This window comes from Eutrema salsugineum, unplaced genomic scaffold, assembly GCF_000478725.1.
Source record: "Eutrema salsugineum unplaced genomic scaffold, Eutsalg1_0 scaffold_13, whole genome shotgun sequence".
In the NCBI taxonomy this organism is placed as follows: Eukaryota; Viridiplantae; Streptophyta; class Magnoliopsida; order Brassicales; family Brassicaceae; genus Eutrema; species Eutrema salsugineum.
The window spans coordinates 9344810-9361348 of record NW_006256885.1 but is presented as its reverse complement, the minus strand read 5'-3'; the positions used below and the strand labels follow the sequence as shown (position 1 = coordinate 9361348).

The 16539-nt window shown below is 41.6% G+C and overlaps 5 protein-coding genes across 8 annotated transcripts; 3 read left to right on the top strand and 2 right to left on the bottom strand.

Annotated features, from left to right (window-relative positions):
* Positions 1-106: 106 nt before the first annotated feature.
* LOC18024177 (transcription factor GTE11) lies at positions 107-3988 on the top strand. Of its 2 annotated transcripts, none has more exons than XM_006408481.2 (11): positions 107-356; positions 501-1636; positions 1715-1763; positions 1854-1961; positions 2331-2392; positions 2605-2659; positions 2749-2835; positions 2919-3034; positions 3121-3187; positions 3297-3439; positions 3517-3988. In XM_006408481.2, the coding sequence occupies exons 2-11, from the start codon at positions 548-550 to the stop codon at positions 3787-3789; spliced, it is 2049 nt and encodes a 682-aa protein (XP_006408544.1). In that variant the 5' UTR covers positions 107-356; positions 501-547; the 3' UTR covers positions 3790-3988. The 2 variants fall into 2 exon arrangements, with proteins under 2 accessions (XP_006408544.1, XP_006408545.1); XM_006408482.2 differs by having other exon boundaries at positions 2746-2835.
* A 337-nt stretch (positions 3989-4325) lies between these two features.
* On the bottom strand, positions 4326-6659 carry LOC18024176 (ankyrin repeat domain-containing protein 50). Its single transcript, XM_024159306.1, is given in 2 exon segments — positions 4326-5789; positions 5925-6659. Coding segments are annotated over 2 exon segments (2010 nt in total). The 5' UTR covers positions 6633-6659; the 3' UTR covers positions 4326-4487.
* A 1554-nt stretch (positions 6660-8213) lies between these two features.
* On the bottom strand, positions 8214-9140 carry LOC18024175. The gene is made up of 2 exons (XM_006408479.2): positions 8633-9140; positions 8214-8428 (listed from the first exon to the last, which is right to left on the bottom strand). Exon 1 carries the CDS (start codon positions 9039-9041, stop codon positions 8652-8654), a length of 390 nt encoding a protein of 129 aa, XP_006408542.1. The 5' UTR covers positions 9042-9140; the 3' UTR covers positions 8214-8428; positions 8633-8651.
* A 1149-nt stretch (positions 9141-10289) lies between these two features.
* LOC18024174 (peptidyl serine alpha-galactosyltransferase) lies at positions 10290-14210 on the top strand. The gene is made up of 9 exons (XM_006408478.2): positions 10290-10896; positions 11087-11257; positions 11338-11581; positions 11662-11862; positions 11946-12424; positions 12512-12676; positions 12778-13021; positions 13147-13772; positions 14061-14210. The coding sequence occupies exons 1-9, from the start codon at positions 10595-10597 to the stop codon at positions 14113-14115; spliced, it is 2487 nt and encodes an 828-aa protein (XP_006408541.2). The 5' UTR covers positions 10290-10594; the 3' UTR covers positions 14116-14210.
* Positions 14211-14535: 325 nt separating this feature from the next.
* On the top strand, positions 14536-16531 carry LOC18024173 (protein WVD2-like 7). 3 transcript variants are annotated; one of them, XM_024159090.1, is made up of 8 exons: positions 14536-14645; positions 14729-15232; positions 15314-15547; positions 15626-15684; positions 15757-15822; positions 15931-15997; positions 16098-16265; positions 16353-16531. In XM_024159090.1, the coding sequence occupies exons 1-8, from the start codon at positions 14595-14597 to the stop codon at positions 16365-16367; spliced, it is 1164 nt and encodes a 387-aa protein (XP_024014858.1). In that variant the 5' UTR covers positions 14536-14594; the 3' UTR covers positions 16368-16531. The 3 variants fall into 3 exon arrangements, with proteins under 3 accessions (XP_024014858.1, XP_024014857.1, XP_006408540.1); XM_024159089.1 differs by having other exon boundaries at positions 15751-15822; XM_006408477.2 differs by having other exon boundaries at positions 15748-15822.
* The last annotated feature ends 8 nt before the right edge of the window (positions 16532-16539 follow it).

Genomic DNA, 16539 nt, shown 5'->3' with positions numbered 1-16539 from the left:
ACCGAAATATTTTCTCATTGCAAGTTCTTCCGCACGAGCGACACACGTGCTTGTCCATTCGAGATTACTCTTTAAATCGACGGTTCTCCGGCGTGATATCAAAACGGCGTAGTCGCTGCATCGATTCGCTAGGGTGGACTTGTTGGACACTTGAGGGTAGAGAGAGAGACAGAGGAGCTGTGCTTTTGCTTCTTATGATTATCTCTCTCTACTTCTCGGTCGTCTTCGCCGTTTGTTTACCTCTCTAGGGTTCTACTTTACCTGCTTCTACAACAAACTTTAGGGTTTCGTTCGAGATTTACGCTTCTCTAGGCTCTTCTGCGGTTTGATCTTCGGTTGCCCAGGATTTCGAGTCGGTTAGTTGTTTTTTTTTTTTCCGAGTAATATTTGAGTGTTTACTTCCCAATGGAATTGCTCGTGGGCTCGATGTTTGAATTGTTGGAAATATCATATGAATTCCAAAACTGATACGTCTTACTTAATGGGTTTGATTTGTGCAGGTTAAAAATAGTCTCTCGTCTTTCCTTTTTTCTTACAATTTGGCGAGATGACTGTGAGGAATGGTGGTTTCCCTGGAGACTACTATCCCTGTGGGTATGATGAAGGCTCTCGTAGCCCTAATGCTTCCGATGGTTTAGATTGTCTACAAAAAAAGTTTACTTGTCCCGAAGATGAAACCTTTGGTGTCCCCAGAATGGTTTTACCATTGTCTGCCTTGTCATCATCGGAAAGGAAAACTTTGATCCAAAGGCTCCGTCAGGAGCTTCATCAGATACGGTCTTTTCAGAACGATATCGAGCTGAGTCTCACTGGTACACCTGCGTCTAATGTGCCTCGAGCCAAGAATTTTGGAATTTCACGATGCTCTACTGGGCCTGGGAAAAAAGTTCTTCCCTTGAGCGCTGCTAAACCAGCTCCAGTCTCCACTTCTACAATGCTCCGGATGAAGCAATGTGAGACCCTCCTCAAACGGTTGATGTCGCATCAGTTTTGTTGGCTCTTTAAAACTCCCGTTGATGTGGTCAAGATGAACATACCTGATTATTTCACCATTATCAAGCATCCAATGGATTTAGGAACTGTTAAGAGCAAGTTAACCTCCGGCACATACTCAAGCCCATCAGAGTTTTGTGCTGATGTCCGTCTTACTTTCTCCAATGCAATGACTTATAACCCGCCAGGCAATGACGTTTATATGATGGCTGATACTCTCAGCAAGTTTTTTGAAGTGAGGTGGAAAACTATTGAGAAGAAGTCATCCAGAACCAAATCTGAACCAAGTAACTTGGGTACTCTTGCTGGCAAAGAGTTTGCAGTGCCTGAGCCTTTGCCTAAGAAGAGAAAGATGAATGCAGTGAACCATGACAGCTTCGTCGAGCCTGCTAAACAGGTTATGGCAGATGAAGATAAAGTAAAACTTGGCAGAGATTTGGGCTCCCTGACAGAATTCCCTGTACATATATTTAATTTCCTTAGAGATCACAGCTCCAAGGAAGGGGGATGTGGAGACGATGAGATTGAAATTGACATTAATGATCTCAGTCATGATGCCTTGTTCCAGTTGCGGGATCTTTTGGATGAGTTTTTGCGTGAAAATCAGAATAAAGATGCAAACGGTGAACCTTGTGAGTTAGAGGTAATTCTACTTCTATATCTCATGTTTGATGCATTTTATAACATGACTGACAAACAAGCGAAATTTTCCTTGATGTAGCTTTTGCATGGGTCAGGGCCAGGGAGTTCATTGATGCAGCACTGTGATGGTTAGCATACATTGTATTTTTGCTGTTTGAAAAAAGGCCTTACGTCCAGCTGTATGATTAACTTGTCATTTTCGTCCTTTTTACTTGCAGGGAGTGAAATGGAGGACGAGGATATTGACGTTGGTAATAATGAGCACCCTATATCTTGCATCTCTCCTGAAAGGACAGAGACGGATATGGCAGTGGGGAACTCCAACGGTGCGTTATCTTCATCTAGCTACATTATGTTGGTCTTGTTCTCTATGGAACGTTTGTAGATGGTGTATAGTTGTTGCACTTCTTATTTGTACTTTCACCCTTGGAACCATCTTAATGTACTCTCTTATCAGAAGTGGCCGTCAATTTAGAACCCTCATCATTTACTCTGTAGTTTCATTTGAAGTGGAACCTTTGTACTTGCTATTAGCTGATTAGCAGCTCATATGACACGCCTAGTTTGATAGTGGTAGACCTGTTGCATTCTCTGCTTGTTTTACTCCTTTGTCTCTGTTTGCTGTTTACTTTAGCCATCATATCATTTCTTGGAGTGCTCTAACCTATGTCATCTCCTCTTTTGGTGCATATTAGGCTCTAGGTGCTTGGAGAGTGTGCCAGATGATCCTACAACCACAAGATTATTGACACCAAAGGTAAATGTTAATGTGGATCATAATTGATGATATCTGTGCCTCTACAAAAGTCTTAGATACCTTGCCAGAAGTTGGTTAACTGTTGTCATGGTCACGTTACAAATCCTAATCGTGCTTAATGTCTGACAGATGACACTAATTATTCTGAGATACCTTGCCAGAAGTTGGTTAATTGTGGTTATTTTCGTTATCCCTCTCATCTCCTGATACAGGGGCCTGAAAGCATGGATTCGGAATCTCCCTTGGATGGAGCGACAAGGAGGAAACGTGAGCAGATTTTAAGTTTGGTGCAGAAAGATGTCTAAGTATTTTGTTGATTTTGACCCTTGGTTTGCTTATTCCTTTTCTAAAAGCAGCTTCCATCAGTGGACTGGATCAGCTGGAAGATGCATCGAGAGATGAGAAGCTAAGTTTTGTTGAGGGGGCAGATTGTCGTCAAGATGGTAAGCTCAAGAGTGTGGCAGAAAAATGTTTCTGCTCTAATGTCTGGGGGTGGCATCTTACTATTGACCCGTTAATACTTTAGGAAACAGCGGTCAGAATGAGAAGCAACTACCTCCAGAAAAGCGTTACAGGGCTGCTCTATTGAAAAACCGATTTGCGGATATAATCTTGAAGGCTCGAGAGAAAACTCAGAATAAGGTTAGCTGTGTTTGTGGAGCTCTGACCTGGTGACCCATTTTGACTTTGGAAATTAATTGCTGAATAAATTGTATGTCTGAGATCAGACTGAGAAGCGAGACCCAGAGAAATTGCGACGTGAGAGGGAAGAATTCGAATGGCAAAAGAAGAAAGGTAATAATCTTGATTTGCTAGTTTAAGTTTCTGAATGATGATGGTTTTCAAAGTAAGGGAACATATAAAAAATTTGTCATGTTTTGTTTGTTTGTTTTTGGGTACCCAGAAAAAGCACGGTTACAAGCAGAAGCCAAGGAAGCCGAAGAAGCTAAAAGAAAAGCTGAGGCAGAAGCTGCCGCTGAAGCTGCGAGTGAGGCAAAGAGGAAACTGGAACTTGAAAGAGAAGCAGCGCGACAGGCATTGGTTGAGGTAAAAAGAAAAGTTGGTTGGTTTGGTTGGTTGTTTTGAGTCAAAGAAGTATATATGATTTTGATTCACAACAACAGATGGAGAAGTCGGTTGAAATAAACGAGGACTCAAGGTTTATCAAGGATTTGGAACTGCTGGAAACAAGGGTATACACGGAGGAGCATTTGAGAAATATAACAAGAGGAGAGGAGGATGCTGATGGGTTGGGTGTTTTTGGGTTTGGAGGCAGCAATCCTCTGGAGCAGCTGGGGCTATTTATGAAACACGATGATGAGGATGAAGATGAAGCAGCTGAGCATCAGCTTGAGTTTCCTGGCAATGAAGAAGTGGAAGAGGGTGAAATCGATTGAGTGTACAAAAAGTGGAATCAGATTCCCCGTTGGAGAGTTTGTTTTTGTAAAATAATAAAATATACAAACTATGATTTTCTACTATACTACTACATACTGTAGTTAGTTGGATTTTTAGCCATTTTAGCCTGATCTAGCCTTTTGTTTCATATATTTTATTAGGATTTCTACAGTCTCCTAATATACTCAAATTTACGAATGCAAATGGCTGCGAGTCTCTCAATTTTGGTTAGTTGAATGAACCAATGACATGGAATAACCAGACCGGGAGAAAGAGCATTAGATTCAGAATCGTGTGTGTGTGCGTGTCGTGTTAAACAAGTTATTGGAAAAAGCTCGGGTTGAACAAGTCAATGATAGAAAAATTAATCAAGTTTTCAAAGAGAGATAAATAAGTAGTGGTCATTTTAAGATCGATGAATAAGTCAGGTGGGTGCCACCCTGATTTGAGTTGTTCTTACGCCAGAGCTGAGACTTGATTTATCTCTTCTTTTCTTTTCTTTGATTGTTTGTGTGTGTGTGTGTGGATAGAAAAACAAATCATTTAGAATTCATTAGATGCAGAAGATTAGTTTACAATCAATATATATCCAAAGATTGCACTTATAAAACCATAATTAACGACTACATTTCAATGCTATTTCTTTTGGTTCTCTCACATGTCAATCCGGTTTTGCTCTACACCCAAAAAAACCGCGTTATACCAAGACCGTAACCGGCGTTTTCACAGACAAAGCTGAAGCGCCAAAGCAGAAGTAATGGCTCTTTAATCTGCTCCTCACCGAACCCTGCTTCTCGGCTAACTTACTTTTCACCGGCTCAGGCCGGTTCAGTCGAGATGGTCCGGTTATGTTCGCATCGATCAGCACTCCCTTCTGTTTAAGATCAACCATGCTCGAAGATGAAGAAGTGGAAGAAGAGTGGATGGATATTTTCGAAAAAGAGCTCGAACGAGACCGCGCCGAACCAAACCGCTTCTTTTTTGCCCTTGGACTCGACTGGTTACTTCTCACGGACAAACTTCTTTTATTGTTGTTACTAGGAAGAGCAGGAGACGAAGCGCTGCTTTTTGAGAATCTCTGTCGGAGAGGCACATGAGTTTCTTGAGCAGCTGTAGAAATGATGCTGATCTCAGAATCGTTCTTGGAATGTCCAGGTTGTTTCTTGATTCGCGGCCAATGGAAAACGCTCTTCAACCTCTCTGTTGCAGCGTTAACAGAAGAGTTTCTGCATATCTTGAGATGATGATTCTCATCCGTCAGGTTTAGCTGATGACGACCAATCTCAATGGAACAGGAGCTGGATCTCACGTGCCTAGTGACAACAGTCTTGTCAGGCACAGCTTCAAGTTCAAGTCCGGCGCTTAGGAAAATCTCAGCGTCCGATGTCCCGAAACGAGCTCCTGGGCTGTAAGAGTTTCCTCTGTCCTTCAAGTGAGACGCGACCACACTTGTGATGCTCTGCTCACGGCAGCTGAACATCCCTCCGGCTGATACCAACCGTCGAAACAGGAGATCCGACGTGGGAGACTGCGGCTTGCGCCTGATGAGATCAAGCGGAGTCATACCAGAAGCATCCCTTATGTTGATATCAATGGATTTCACAGACATGAGCATCTCAACGAACTCAAGAGGAACGCTCCCGGAGATCGCCAAGTGAAGAGCCGTGCGTCCTTGGTTGTTCCTATAATTCACGACATCGCAGGGGGACTTGGAGGCAGCGGACTTGATGAGGCGGTTCATGAGCTCCGTGTGCTTGTCGAGCCTCTCGAAAGCCGGGGTCTGGAAACCGGAGATTCCGGCGTGAAGGAAAGTGTCACCGGCGTTGTTTCTGGCGGAGATCAAAGATGGAGAGGCCGAGATCAGAGCTTCCACGAGATCAGCGTGGCCACGGTAGGCTGCGACGTGCAAAGCCGTGTTCCCTTGGTTGTCTATGGCGTCCAATAATAATAAACCGTATGAAGCGCAAGCGCTTTAACCACCTGAAAGCATCGCCAAAATCTCTGCTCTATCATTTGAGTTTAGTGTGCTAGTATCGCATTCATTAAGTCAAAATAAAATCCAGTAAAAGTTTGCATCTTATCTCTCAAAAATAAACCAATTGCTTAAGCTTTCAAGGAGAGAGAGATTATTGACCTGAGTTTTTCCTTTTCCGGCGGCTGCGTGGAGAATTGTTGAGCCCTGTTTGTCTCGGAAGGCCAACACATCCTCAACAGAGCACTCACTCAGAAGCTCCCTGAGAATTACCAAATTGCCTCCTCTAGAAGAAGAGTGAACCGCCCTGTTCTTCATCTCCCTTCTGTAAGCCGCCGGAGTCTCTCCTGTTTGATTATCGAAACCGCCGTTGCCGGCAAACCTCGGACTAACCGCGAAATCATAAATCAGACGGAAAACGTCGTCGTTTAGGCTTCTGGAAGCTGCGTAGAGGATGTCGGTGACGCCGTACTCTCCTTCGCCGAACACGAGCAGAGGATTCCTCTCGAGGAGATGGCGGACAAAACATAGATCTCCGGCGGAGGCTGCCGTGTACATCACCCAGCCGCCGTAGCCAGACCGGAGAAGAGTGTTCACCTTGGATCCTTGGTCGCAGGCGGCGAGGAGTTTTCTGGCGACGCGTGATCTGCAGGCGGCGACGTCGTGGAAGTGGGACTCGTCGTCCCAGACGGTCTCGAGGCGGCGAATTCTGCGGAGGGAAGTGAGCTTCATGAGGTTATTGGAGTCTATTCGGATGAGCTCACGGACTAACTCGTACTGGCTGTTGGCGGCAGCGTAATCAATCGGAGTAGCGTACCACCACTGATCGCCGGTGCTCTCCCACCGGAGAGGAAAGTATGTGGGAGGCATCGAAACCGCCGGATCGTGTTCTGGAAAACTAAAACAAGGCAGAATAAGAAGAAGAAGAAGAAGAAGAAGAAGAGTGAGAGGACAAAGAGCTTTCTTGGTGGTCAAGGAACCACGCCCTATAACGAGAGAGAAGAAGAAGAAAGGATTGGTCGGGGAAGGTGACCGGAGAAAATGATTTTGAAACTATTTTTACTGTAAATATATAAATAAAGAAAGTAATGAATCATAGCATTGATAGTTGGGGGACTATATAACCCCAATTTTAGTATAAGTAACGGAGCTTGGTGTCTTCATTACACGGATTTTCTTTTTAATTCATAATTAAATGTTCAACGGGTAACATTAGGGAGTAAAACGATTTTAAATTAACAAACAAATAAATAATGTGAGGAAAGATAATGATGAACAAAAACAGTAGTGGTGAGAAATGCCTAACTCTTGAAAGTGAAAAAGGGATGATGATTGTAATAATAGAGACACATGGAGAAAAGTGGCCTTTTTCAGCCTAGGGAACAAATTAATAAAAATAATATATTAATATGTGCATATTCTTCTTCACATACTCGATTAAGGGTTTATCAAGACTGAGTTTAGATGTTATCAAAAGTTGAATTACTTTTTCCTTCGAGGTGATCGAATCGAGTGTTGGTGAACTATCCAAAGCAACTCGAATCATGGAGTATTTAATTGGATATATCAACCAAATCGAATGACATAATTTATGATTGATAAATCTAAAAATCCGCTACTCGTTTTTAATTTAGAATCTCAGATATTGGACAGTTCATACATATATCCGTTAGAATTGAAACAACATCTGAATTATTCGAACCAAACAGTAATTATATATGTCGATACTTGTTTTTCTTACAAAAATACATAGATTGGATCAAATATAAAGGAAACATGAAATATCTCAATTCATTTCAGGCCAATTTGTGCTTATATAAAATATAAATAGAACAATTACAACAGATCAGAAACAGAAGATGGTCCCTAGTTTGAAAACAGGTATAGGCCAAGGAAACAATGTTTAATGTGACACGGTTCAACTACACCAAATATCCCATTATAGTATAGAGGCTACAAGGGCATCTCTACGAAAGACTTTCGAAAGGTTGCTAAACTTCAAAAATAAACATCTCTTTATTGGTACAATCTTAAATTTAATATTAACACATAAATATAATATAAATCATAGATGACGCTAGCCTAGTTAATTAAGAAAACAAAGCAAGATATGGTTAAGGTGTCAAAAGAGGAAAATAGGCATGTGAGGAGAAAAAAAAGTTAGCTACTGATTATCTATCTTTTGTTATACTAGCCACAAGAGCATGTGATGAGTGGTGTCTCATTTTCAAACTCTTCAACTTTCCTGGGCATGGGATATAATAGGAGGCCATAAAGGCAATAAGTAGCCTTCTTTGATACAATGAATATCATAGCAAATCAAGAAGTCCTAAAAACAAAAAGACAGAGGATGGTTTGGGTCGGCAACTGAGCCAAAAAAGAAAAAAAAAAAACAGGACAAGTAACCATCAAAGCAAAGAAGAGGCAATAATGGAAGAGCAAAAGGGAAAATACTGATCCAAACTTTGCTTTAACTTTATTGTGAAGATATTGAACCCGACAAACAAGAGTTGGTATCCACTCCACCAAGAGACATAGAGATTGATGCAAAAATCTCAATAATATAAAATAGGTCCCATGACAGTAAACAATAAAATCTGAACTGAAGAGGTAAACCTACAACGGAGTCATCTCTTGTCTTGAAGAAGGATTTGGGGTTACACTCGCTGGACATGTCGTTCAAGATGAAGCAGCAAATTTACTTAGAGCATAATAATATGCTATAGAGACTAACTGAAATATGCAATAACTTAACTGAAAGCAAGCATGATAATCTCAATTACGGCTCCACAAATAAAAGAGAATCAAGGAAGAGGAAAGAGCAGGGAGAGAGAGAGAGAGAGAGAGAGAGAGTGAAAGAAACATCTTACAAAGCAAAAACAAAGGATCTCAGTTCTTGGCCTTGATGGAGTTGTTATCCTTGATTTTGGCTCGGGTGTCCAGCTTGACAAAACGTTTGAGATCGTCGTAGGGAAGAGTCTCGACGTTCTTCCTTCGGAGCTCACTAAGCGCAGGGCGAGTATCGAGAAGACGCCAGAGCCAAGGCGGGTAATCAGAGTCAGGGAAGATCTTGGGATCAGCTCCATCTTTGAGAGTGTTAGCTCCAACGACGGTGGTGGATTTGATCTCTTTGCTCAGGGTCGATCCTTTAGGAGCATCACTAGCTCCTCCTCCTCCTCCTCCTTTCCCACCTTTCTTGGCTTTACTAGCTGCTGCAGCAAACGTTCTCCGGGCCACATCCTTGGATCCGCTGCTAATCATTCCAATTCGACCCCTCATTTTCTCCCCTATACCTTACCTACCTCCAATTCCAATTGAATCGAATTTAGGGTTTATCGCGATTCAGAAAAAGGGGTTTGTTTTCGGGAGGAAACAACAACAACGCTTAATGTTTGTGTTTTTTTCTTTGTTCTTTGAGCCGGCCCGAAAGTTTCTAGGGTTGGGCCCAAAAAAAAAAAAAAAACAAAAACAAAATACTACTGTATGGGAGAAAATTTTAAAAGACAAGTAAAGTCATTTTCTCTCACTATGACGTGGCGATGCGACTTCCTTTCCCGTAGTCTTTCAACGGCTCCGAAGGCAGAGAAGCCTTAAGTGTCTTGAATACTCATATGCTTCTTCTAGCTGAAGCTATTCAAAAAGGGGAATGGGGAGCTGAGAACAAGGTTGTTGTTGGATGTCTAGGAGACAGATTTTACACCAAAACCAAGAGCTATTTTTGAGCTGGACTCAGTGTCAAAACGAATGAGAATTGCTTCTGTTCCACGTTCAGGACAGTTTTGACAGCAAGGTCTCAATACACTCATAATTATGAAGACAGTTGATCATACTCAAAATGTTGACCAAAGTGTTTTTTAGATTCGTTTATCTATTTCTGGAATAAACTTTATTCTTGGGCTATTAAACCATCTATATACACAAAACTCCCCAACCAAAACTCTCAAGTACAACTAGCTAGCTAGTACAAAAGCAGAGAGAGGAAAAAAAAAAAAAAGAGAGCAGATTACTTGTGACAGAAACCTGGGAAGAATTATCGGGCACGAGAGTAATAAATTTATTCCGTAACCACTTTGTCTCCATTATGACTCAGACTAATTGCAAATTAGGGGCCAATGATTCTTCATTAAATTATGAGACTTAAAAGGAGTCTCTCTCCCTCATTCTACTTCTTAGACATGAAGTCTGAGAGTACATCACATCTACTAAGTTCGATAAAGTCGGATCAAAAAAAGGGAATAAAAATACACTCAATTGGCAAATTAGTTTACGAGAGAGATATATGTGATTGTAGTATGGATAGTCATTTTACATGTCTTGACTCTTGTCTAATTAAACATGTTAGAAAACTTCGTTGAGGTCTTCTAAGTTAAGTGATTCCCTTAAATAAAGTGGCTTACTTAATTATGAGAAGGAGGAAAAAAAACAATAAACGCTGGCAAGTCGCCATCTATTGGACGTATGTGAAACGGCCACTAATACACACGTGTAGCCGGACTCCATGGCCGCCAAATTTCGGCGATTCAGAGTCGTCGTCCTCCCGGCACACCCCAAACCAAAAAAAAAAAAAAGACAAAAAATTCATAGAATCTTTGATTATTCAATCGAATTCTTCCAAACGATCTCTCGAAAAAAATATTACTAGTAGCACTTCGTGGTCACCACCACTGGCACTACCTAATCATAATTCATAACCATCGGTTTATATATAACGCATGGATCAATCATCCTCTTTGTCCATGCATTGACTTTTTTCTTTCTTCCTGTTCCTAGATCGGGGAGTAGAAGAATAATTATATGGAAATTTAGGGGTTTGAGATTCGAAAATCGAGACGATGGAGATGCGTTGGGGTTTGATATCGACGATGATTGTGTTGGGTTTCGGGTCGGGTATGGCGGATGAATCGGGTCAAAGGGCACCGTATCGGATCCATACGCTCTTCTCGGTGGAATGCCAGAACTACTTCGATTGGCAGACGGTTGGTCTGATGCACAGCTTCAAGAAATCCCGACAACCCGGTCCGATTACCCGGTTATTGAGCTGTACCGACGAAGAGAAGAAGAATTACAGAGGCATGGACCTCGCTCCCACTTTCCATGTCCCCTCTTGGAGCAGACATCCTAAGACCGGTGACTGGTAATCCAAAACAAAACAAACAAAAAACCATCTCTTTTCTTTCCAAATTATATTTCTGAATCTTTTAGTTGTTTAGGGTATTGTGTCCTGCTTCTGCCACTCTCGAATGCTTACTCATTAATGCTTTAAGGGGGAATCTTTGAATGATGGTTTAGTATGAGGAAAGCTCTTGTTTTTTCTTTCTTCTTAGGTACCCAGCAATTAACAAACCCGTTGGAGTTCTTCACTGGCTTCAGCACAGTGAAGACGCCAAGAATGTGGATTGGGTCGTTATTCTTGATGCTGACATGATCATTAGAGGTCCTATCATCCCTTGGGAACTCGGTGCAGAGAGGGGAAGACCTTTTGCTGCACATTACGGGTACTCACATCTATATATGTTACCTAAATCTTTAGCTTTTCGTTGTTACTCACCTCACACCTTTATCCCTATGGAAATAGCTACCTGGTGGGCTGCGATAACATCCTTGTGCGTTTGCACACTAAGCATCCTGAACTCTGTGACAAAGTTGGCGGTCTTCTCGCTATGCATATCGATGATCTTCGCGTCTTGGCCCCTCTTTGGCTATCAAAGACGGAAGATGTTCGCCAAGATACAGCTCACTGGGCCACCAATATTACCGGAGATGTCTACGGTAAAGGTTGGATCAGTGAGATGTATGGTTACTCCTTCGGTGCTGCAGAAGTAATCTCAACACCTTCCTTCTCTTGCTCATGCTTTTACTGTGACGTTTTCTTTCGGTTCTAAATCTGTGTGACCCACAGGCAGGACTTAAGCACAAGATTAACGACGACCTGATGATATATCCCGGATATGTTCCACGAGAAGGTGTCGAGCCTATTCTTCTGCATTACGGGTTGCCTTTTTCCATTGGGAACTGGTCTTTCACTAAACTGGACCACCACGAAGACAATATAGTCTATGACTGCAACCGTCTCTTCCCCGAGCCTCCATATCCAAGAGAGGTAGCCTTAACAAGTTCTCTCAACTTCACTTCCATGCCTTTCTAATGGATTCAATTACTGAGATAAAAACTGTCGCTGAATAGGTGAAGATGATGGAGCCTGATCAGTACAGGCGAAGAGGTCTTATCTTGAGTCTGGAATGTATGAATACATTGAACGAGGGACTCATACTGCGTCACGCAGAAAACGGGTGTCCTAAACCCAAGTGGTCCAAATACTTGAGCTTTCTGAAGAGCAAAACTTTCATGGAGTTAACAAAGCCTAAACTGCTTGCTCCAGGAAGTGTACATATCTTGCCAGACCAACACGAGCCGACGCTACCCGTTGATGAATTCAAAGGAGGTTATCCAAAGATCCACACATTGTTTTCCACCGAGTGCACAACTTATTTCGACTGGCAAACAGTTGGGTTCATGCACAGTTTCAGGTTGAGCGGTCAGCCCGGAAACGTCACCCGGCTTCTCAGTTGCACAGATGAAGGTCTTAAAAAGTATAAAGGTCATGACTTGGCCCCGACGCATTATGTGCCTTCGATGAGCAGACATCCTCTCACAGGCGATTGGTAAGATTACTAGTGAAAAGTGAAAACCTCGGGATTTGAAGTTATATATAACTTTAAACTTGAACATCTGATTTTGCACTGAATCAGGTACCCGGCAATCAACAAACCGGCGGCGGTTGTTCATTGGCTTCACCACACGAATATCGATGCAGAGTACATAGTAATTCTTGATGCTGACATGATCCTCCGAGGACCCATCACTCCTTGGGAGTTTAAGGCAGCTCGAGGCCGACCAGTTTCAACTCCTTACGAGTGAGTAAAAATATACATAAATGTCTTTTTTTCTGTCGTGTCTATGATGATCCAAACTTTTTTTTTGAAAGAAAGCTCTCTGTCTCTTTCTTTTTGTTTAGCTATCTTATCGGATGTGACAACGACCTTGCAAGACTTCACACGCGTAATCCCGAGGCTTGTGATAAAGTTGGTGGAGTCATTATAATGCACATAGAGGATCTCCGGAAATTCGCAATGTACTGGCTGCTTAAAACCCAGGAGGTTCGAGCAGACAAAGAACACTACGGAAAGGAGTTAACCGGAGATATCTATGAATCCGGTTGGATCAGCGAAATGTACGGTTATTCTTTCGGTGCTGCAGAGGTAATCAAATATATCTTATCATACCAAAAACTCTTTCTTATATGTATTATTAACCAGTAATACTGTGTACTTGGACTCGAATAATATTTTGACTCAACTCTATTATTTAAATGACATTGTTGCAGCTGAATTTGCGGCATATCATAAACAAAGACATATTGATTTACCCCGGTTATGTTCCTGAACCGGGTGTTGACTACCGAGTTTTCCACTACGGCCTTGAGTTCAAAGTAGGGAATTGGAGCTTCGACAAGGCAAATTGGCGGAACACCGATCTGATCAACAAATGCTGGGCCAAGTTCCCCGACCCGCCCAGTCCTTCGGCAGTCCATCAAACAGACAATGATCTACGGCAAAGAGACCTTCTCAGCATTGAATGTGGACAGAAACTAAACGAAGCTCTGTTTCTGCATCACAAGAGAAGGAATTGCCCTGAACCTGGATCTGAACGGAGCGAGAATATCTCGGGTTTGAGAAAAGTTGGTAAATTTGAAACGAAACAAGCGCAAGGAAGCGATGATACCAAAGAAACAACGGCGGATTCGTCCGAGTCGGAAGAAGGGAGATTCAGCACGTTGAAGTTATGGGTGATCGCTCTGTGGTTGATCTCTGGAGTAGGGTTCTTAATAGTGATGCTTTTGGTGTTCTCAACTCGTAAAGTTAAAGGAACAACAAGAGGGAAAGGTTACAGAAACAAGAGACGAACTTCGTACTCGAACACAGGTTTCTTGGACACGAATGATCGAGATAGGTATGTTCGCAACACAGAAACCTGAGAAAGAAGAAGGCTCATTGATTCATTTTGCTTGAAAACTTGACCATTGTAGATACAATTAATCCAAAAAAGAGGTGATATCCCTTTTTTGCTTGAATTTTCCCCAGTCATATAGTTTTCTTTGTACTCTTTACGGATTTGTTTTTTTTTTTTTTGTCTTTTTGTTTTCTTAAAATTTATAAATTCTTGTTCTGTTTTTCAAAACACCAAAGGAACCAAAGTCTCAGTTCAAACTCATAAGAGAAATTTCACATTTTGCTTCAGAAAAAAGATGGCACCCGAAGCCAAGCTGAACCAGGAAACGAAAAGCAGCAAGTGATAACGAAAGCACCCTCCAGTTTGCATTAATTTAATTTTTGTTGATGTAACTAAAGATTCATTTTGATATTTTAAATTATGTAACCATGTAATATCTTAGAGCATCATTAGTGGCCATGCTCTAATACTCTTTGAACTATCATTATTTTCTTTAGAAAAAGTGCTCATCTCCATAAAGTTCTGAAAAAATATTGCGGACCACTTTCTCTCTCCTGTGGTAAAGTAAAATCTCATAAAGTGTGGGTAGCTTTTTTTCTATCAACGGAAGAAACAGACAGAAACCCAGAAACCAGCCATTTTTGAATTCAAATTTTAAACACTAAAAAGCTCAATACAACGGACAAAAAACCCCACTTCTACTTTTTTTTTTTTTTGTTACCACATTATAAACAAAAATTTAACAAATTCAGGATCTTTGGAATTCAACTCAATCTAAATTTCACTTCCACTGTCTGTAAAATTAGATCTTGTTCCGAAAACATGGGAGAATCTGCTTGTCTCATGCAGCCATTCTCATATGCAGCTCCAGAGGTTAGTTAGCTCATTCTTTCTTCCGTTTCGTTTTGTTAGAAATTGTGAAACTTTTGACAAAGATCTCTGTTTTCTGTGTCTAGGGAGATTCTCTTGGTGCTTTAGGACAGTCTGTGTCGTTTGGGAGATTCATGTCGGAGAAACTTGATTGGGAAAAATGGTCAGCTTTCTCAACACAGAACCGTTATGTGGCGGAGGCAGAGAGATACTCAAGGCCAGGATCTGTGGCTCAGAAAAAAGCCTTCTTTGAAGCTCACTACAAGAAACTCGCTGCTGCAAGAAAAGCTGCTGCAGAAGAGGCACTGTTGCTTCAACAGCAAAGCCATAAACCCGAACCAGAGTTGCTTCTAGCTCAACAAGGTACCAATGGAGGAGGGAAGAAAGATGGGCTGGTGTCAAAACCTGATCTTGAGATTACAAGAGGATCTTTAGATACTGAAGTGAAATTACTTGCAGAAAAAGTAAGCAGATTTAGTAATAGACAATCTGATGAGAAAGAGAATGTTGGGAAGGCTGAGTCAGAGATCAATGGGGAAGCTTTTACAGTTGAAGAAGCACAAGTGGAGAAGACGCCTATAATACTAAAGGTAATTTAACGATTAATGATGTGTTGAAATGTCTTCTTTCTCGCTGGCTTCTTTTGTTCTTGATCTGTTTGTTCTTTGCAGAAGAAATCAAAAGATCCGCAACCGAAGAGCAGTACCAAACCAAGAGTCTCTAAGCTCAAATCATCGGAGTGGACTCCAAGTCAAAAGCATAGCAACAAGAGCAACTCCTACACGTTCACACCTGCAAAAGAGTTCAATAGATTAGTGTCCATCATAAGGAAGATTGACGGGTCAAGAGCTTCTTCTAAACCAAACAAAGACTGCAAAACACCTCTCCGGACACCATCAAACAAGGTAACACCCGCATTCCTTATAGAGTCTTTCACTCATTTTTGTTAATGAAACCAAGTGCTTATGCTCTTGTGATTGCAGGTGTCTGCAAAGGGCATTGTGGAGGACTCTTTGTCAACACCTTTATCAAGTAACAGAAGGTAAACGCTACTCTCAAAGCTTGTTACTTTCTGTGTAGTTAGTGAACTAATCAGGTGTTATAGTAGGTGCAGAGGGAAAACAGCTCCTGATTCTTCTGCCAAGACAGGTCGAGGAAGATGGAATTTCCTCCCAGCGGAGTAAGATTGAACTGATCTTAATAAGCAAAAAAACTGTCTGCTCAATTTGAATTTATAATGTGTGGTTTAACAAAGTGGGAACTTGTTTATTGGGAAAAAAAAAAGCAGCAGGACACCGAGCTGTTTCACACCGTTCGGTTTAAGAACAGAGGAGAGAGCAGAGAGAAGAAAAAAGGCAAGAAGAGCTTCAGCAGATTAATCAGATAGAGATAATATGGTTTCTACTCTTTTGTCTAGTAGTGACTTACAATTCTTACTGGTCATTGATGTTTCAGAAGCTAGAGGACAAATTCAAAGCCATGGAGCCACAGAATGAGAATCCGCTTGAGGAGAGGAGTGTGGGGAAAGAAGAGAGTAAACTACGGCAAAGGCTATGCTTCAAGGCGAAGCCACTTCCAAATTTCTACAAACAGAGACCTAAATCCACAGACCAAACTAAGAAAGTAAGCTCACTTTGCACTAATCGCCAAATGTATGCGAAGAACATAAAAAAAGAGACCATTGTTTCAAGATATGTGTTGTCTTTGTAGGCTCTGTTACAGTAGCGCAGAGAGGCGATAACGAAATCATCATTTTTCAGAGACATGGTTGTATTATATATTGCGCTGACTTGGCGCGTTTGGGAAGAAGAAGGATAAGACATATTGAAAATGGATTTAGTTTGGTTGGAATCGTTACAATGTTTGGGAATCTTATTTCAAGTTTCGAAGAAGACAT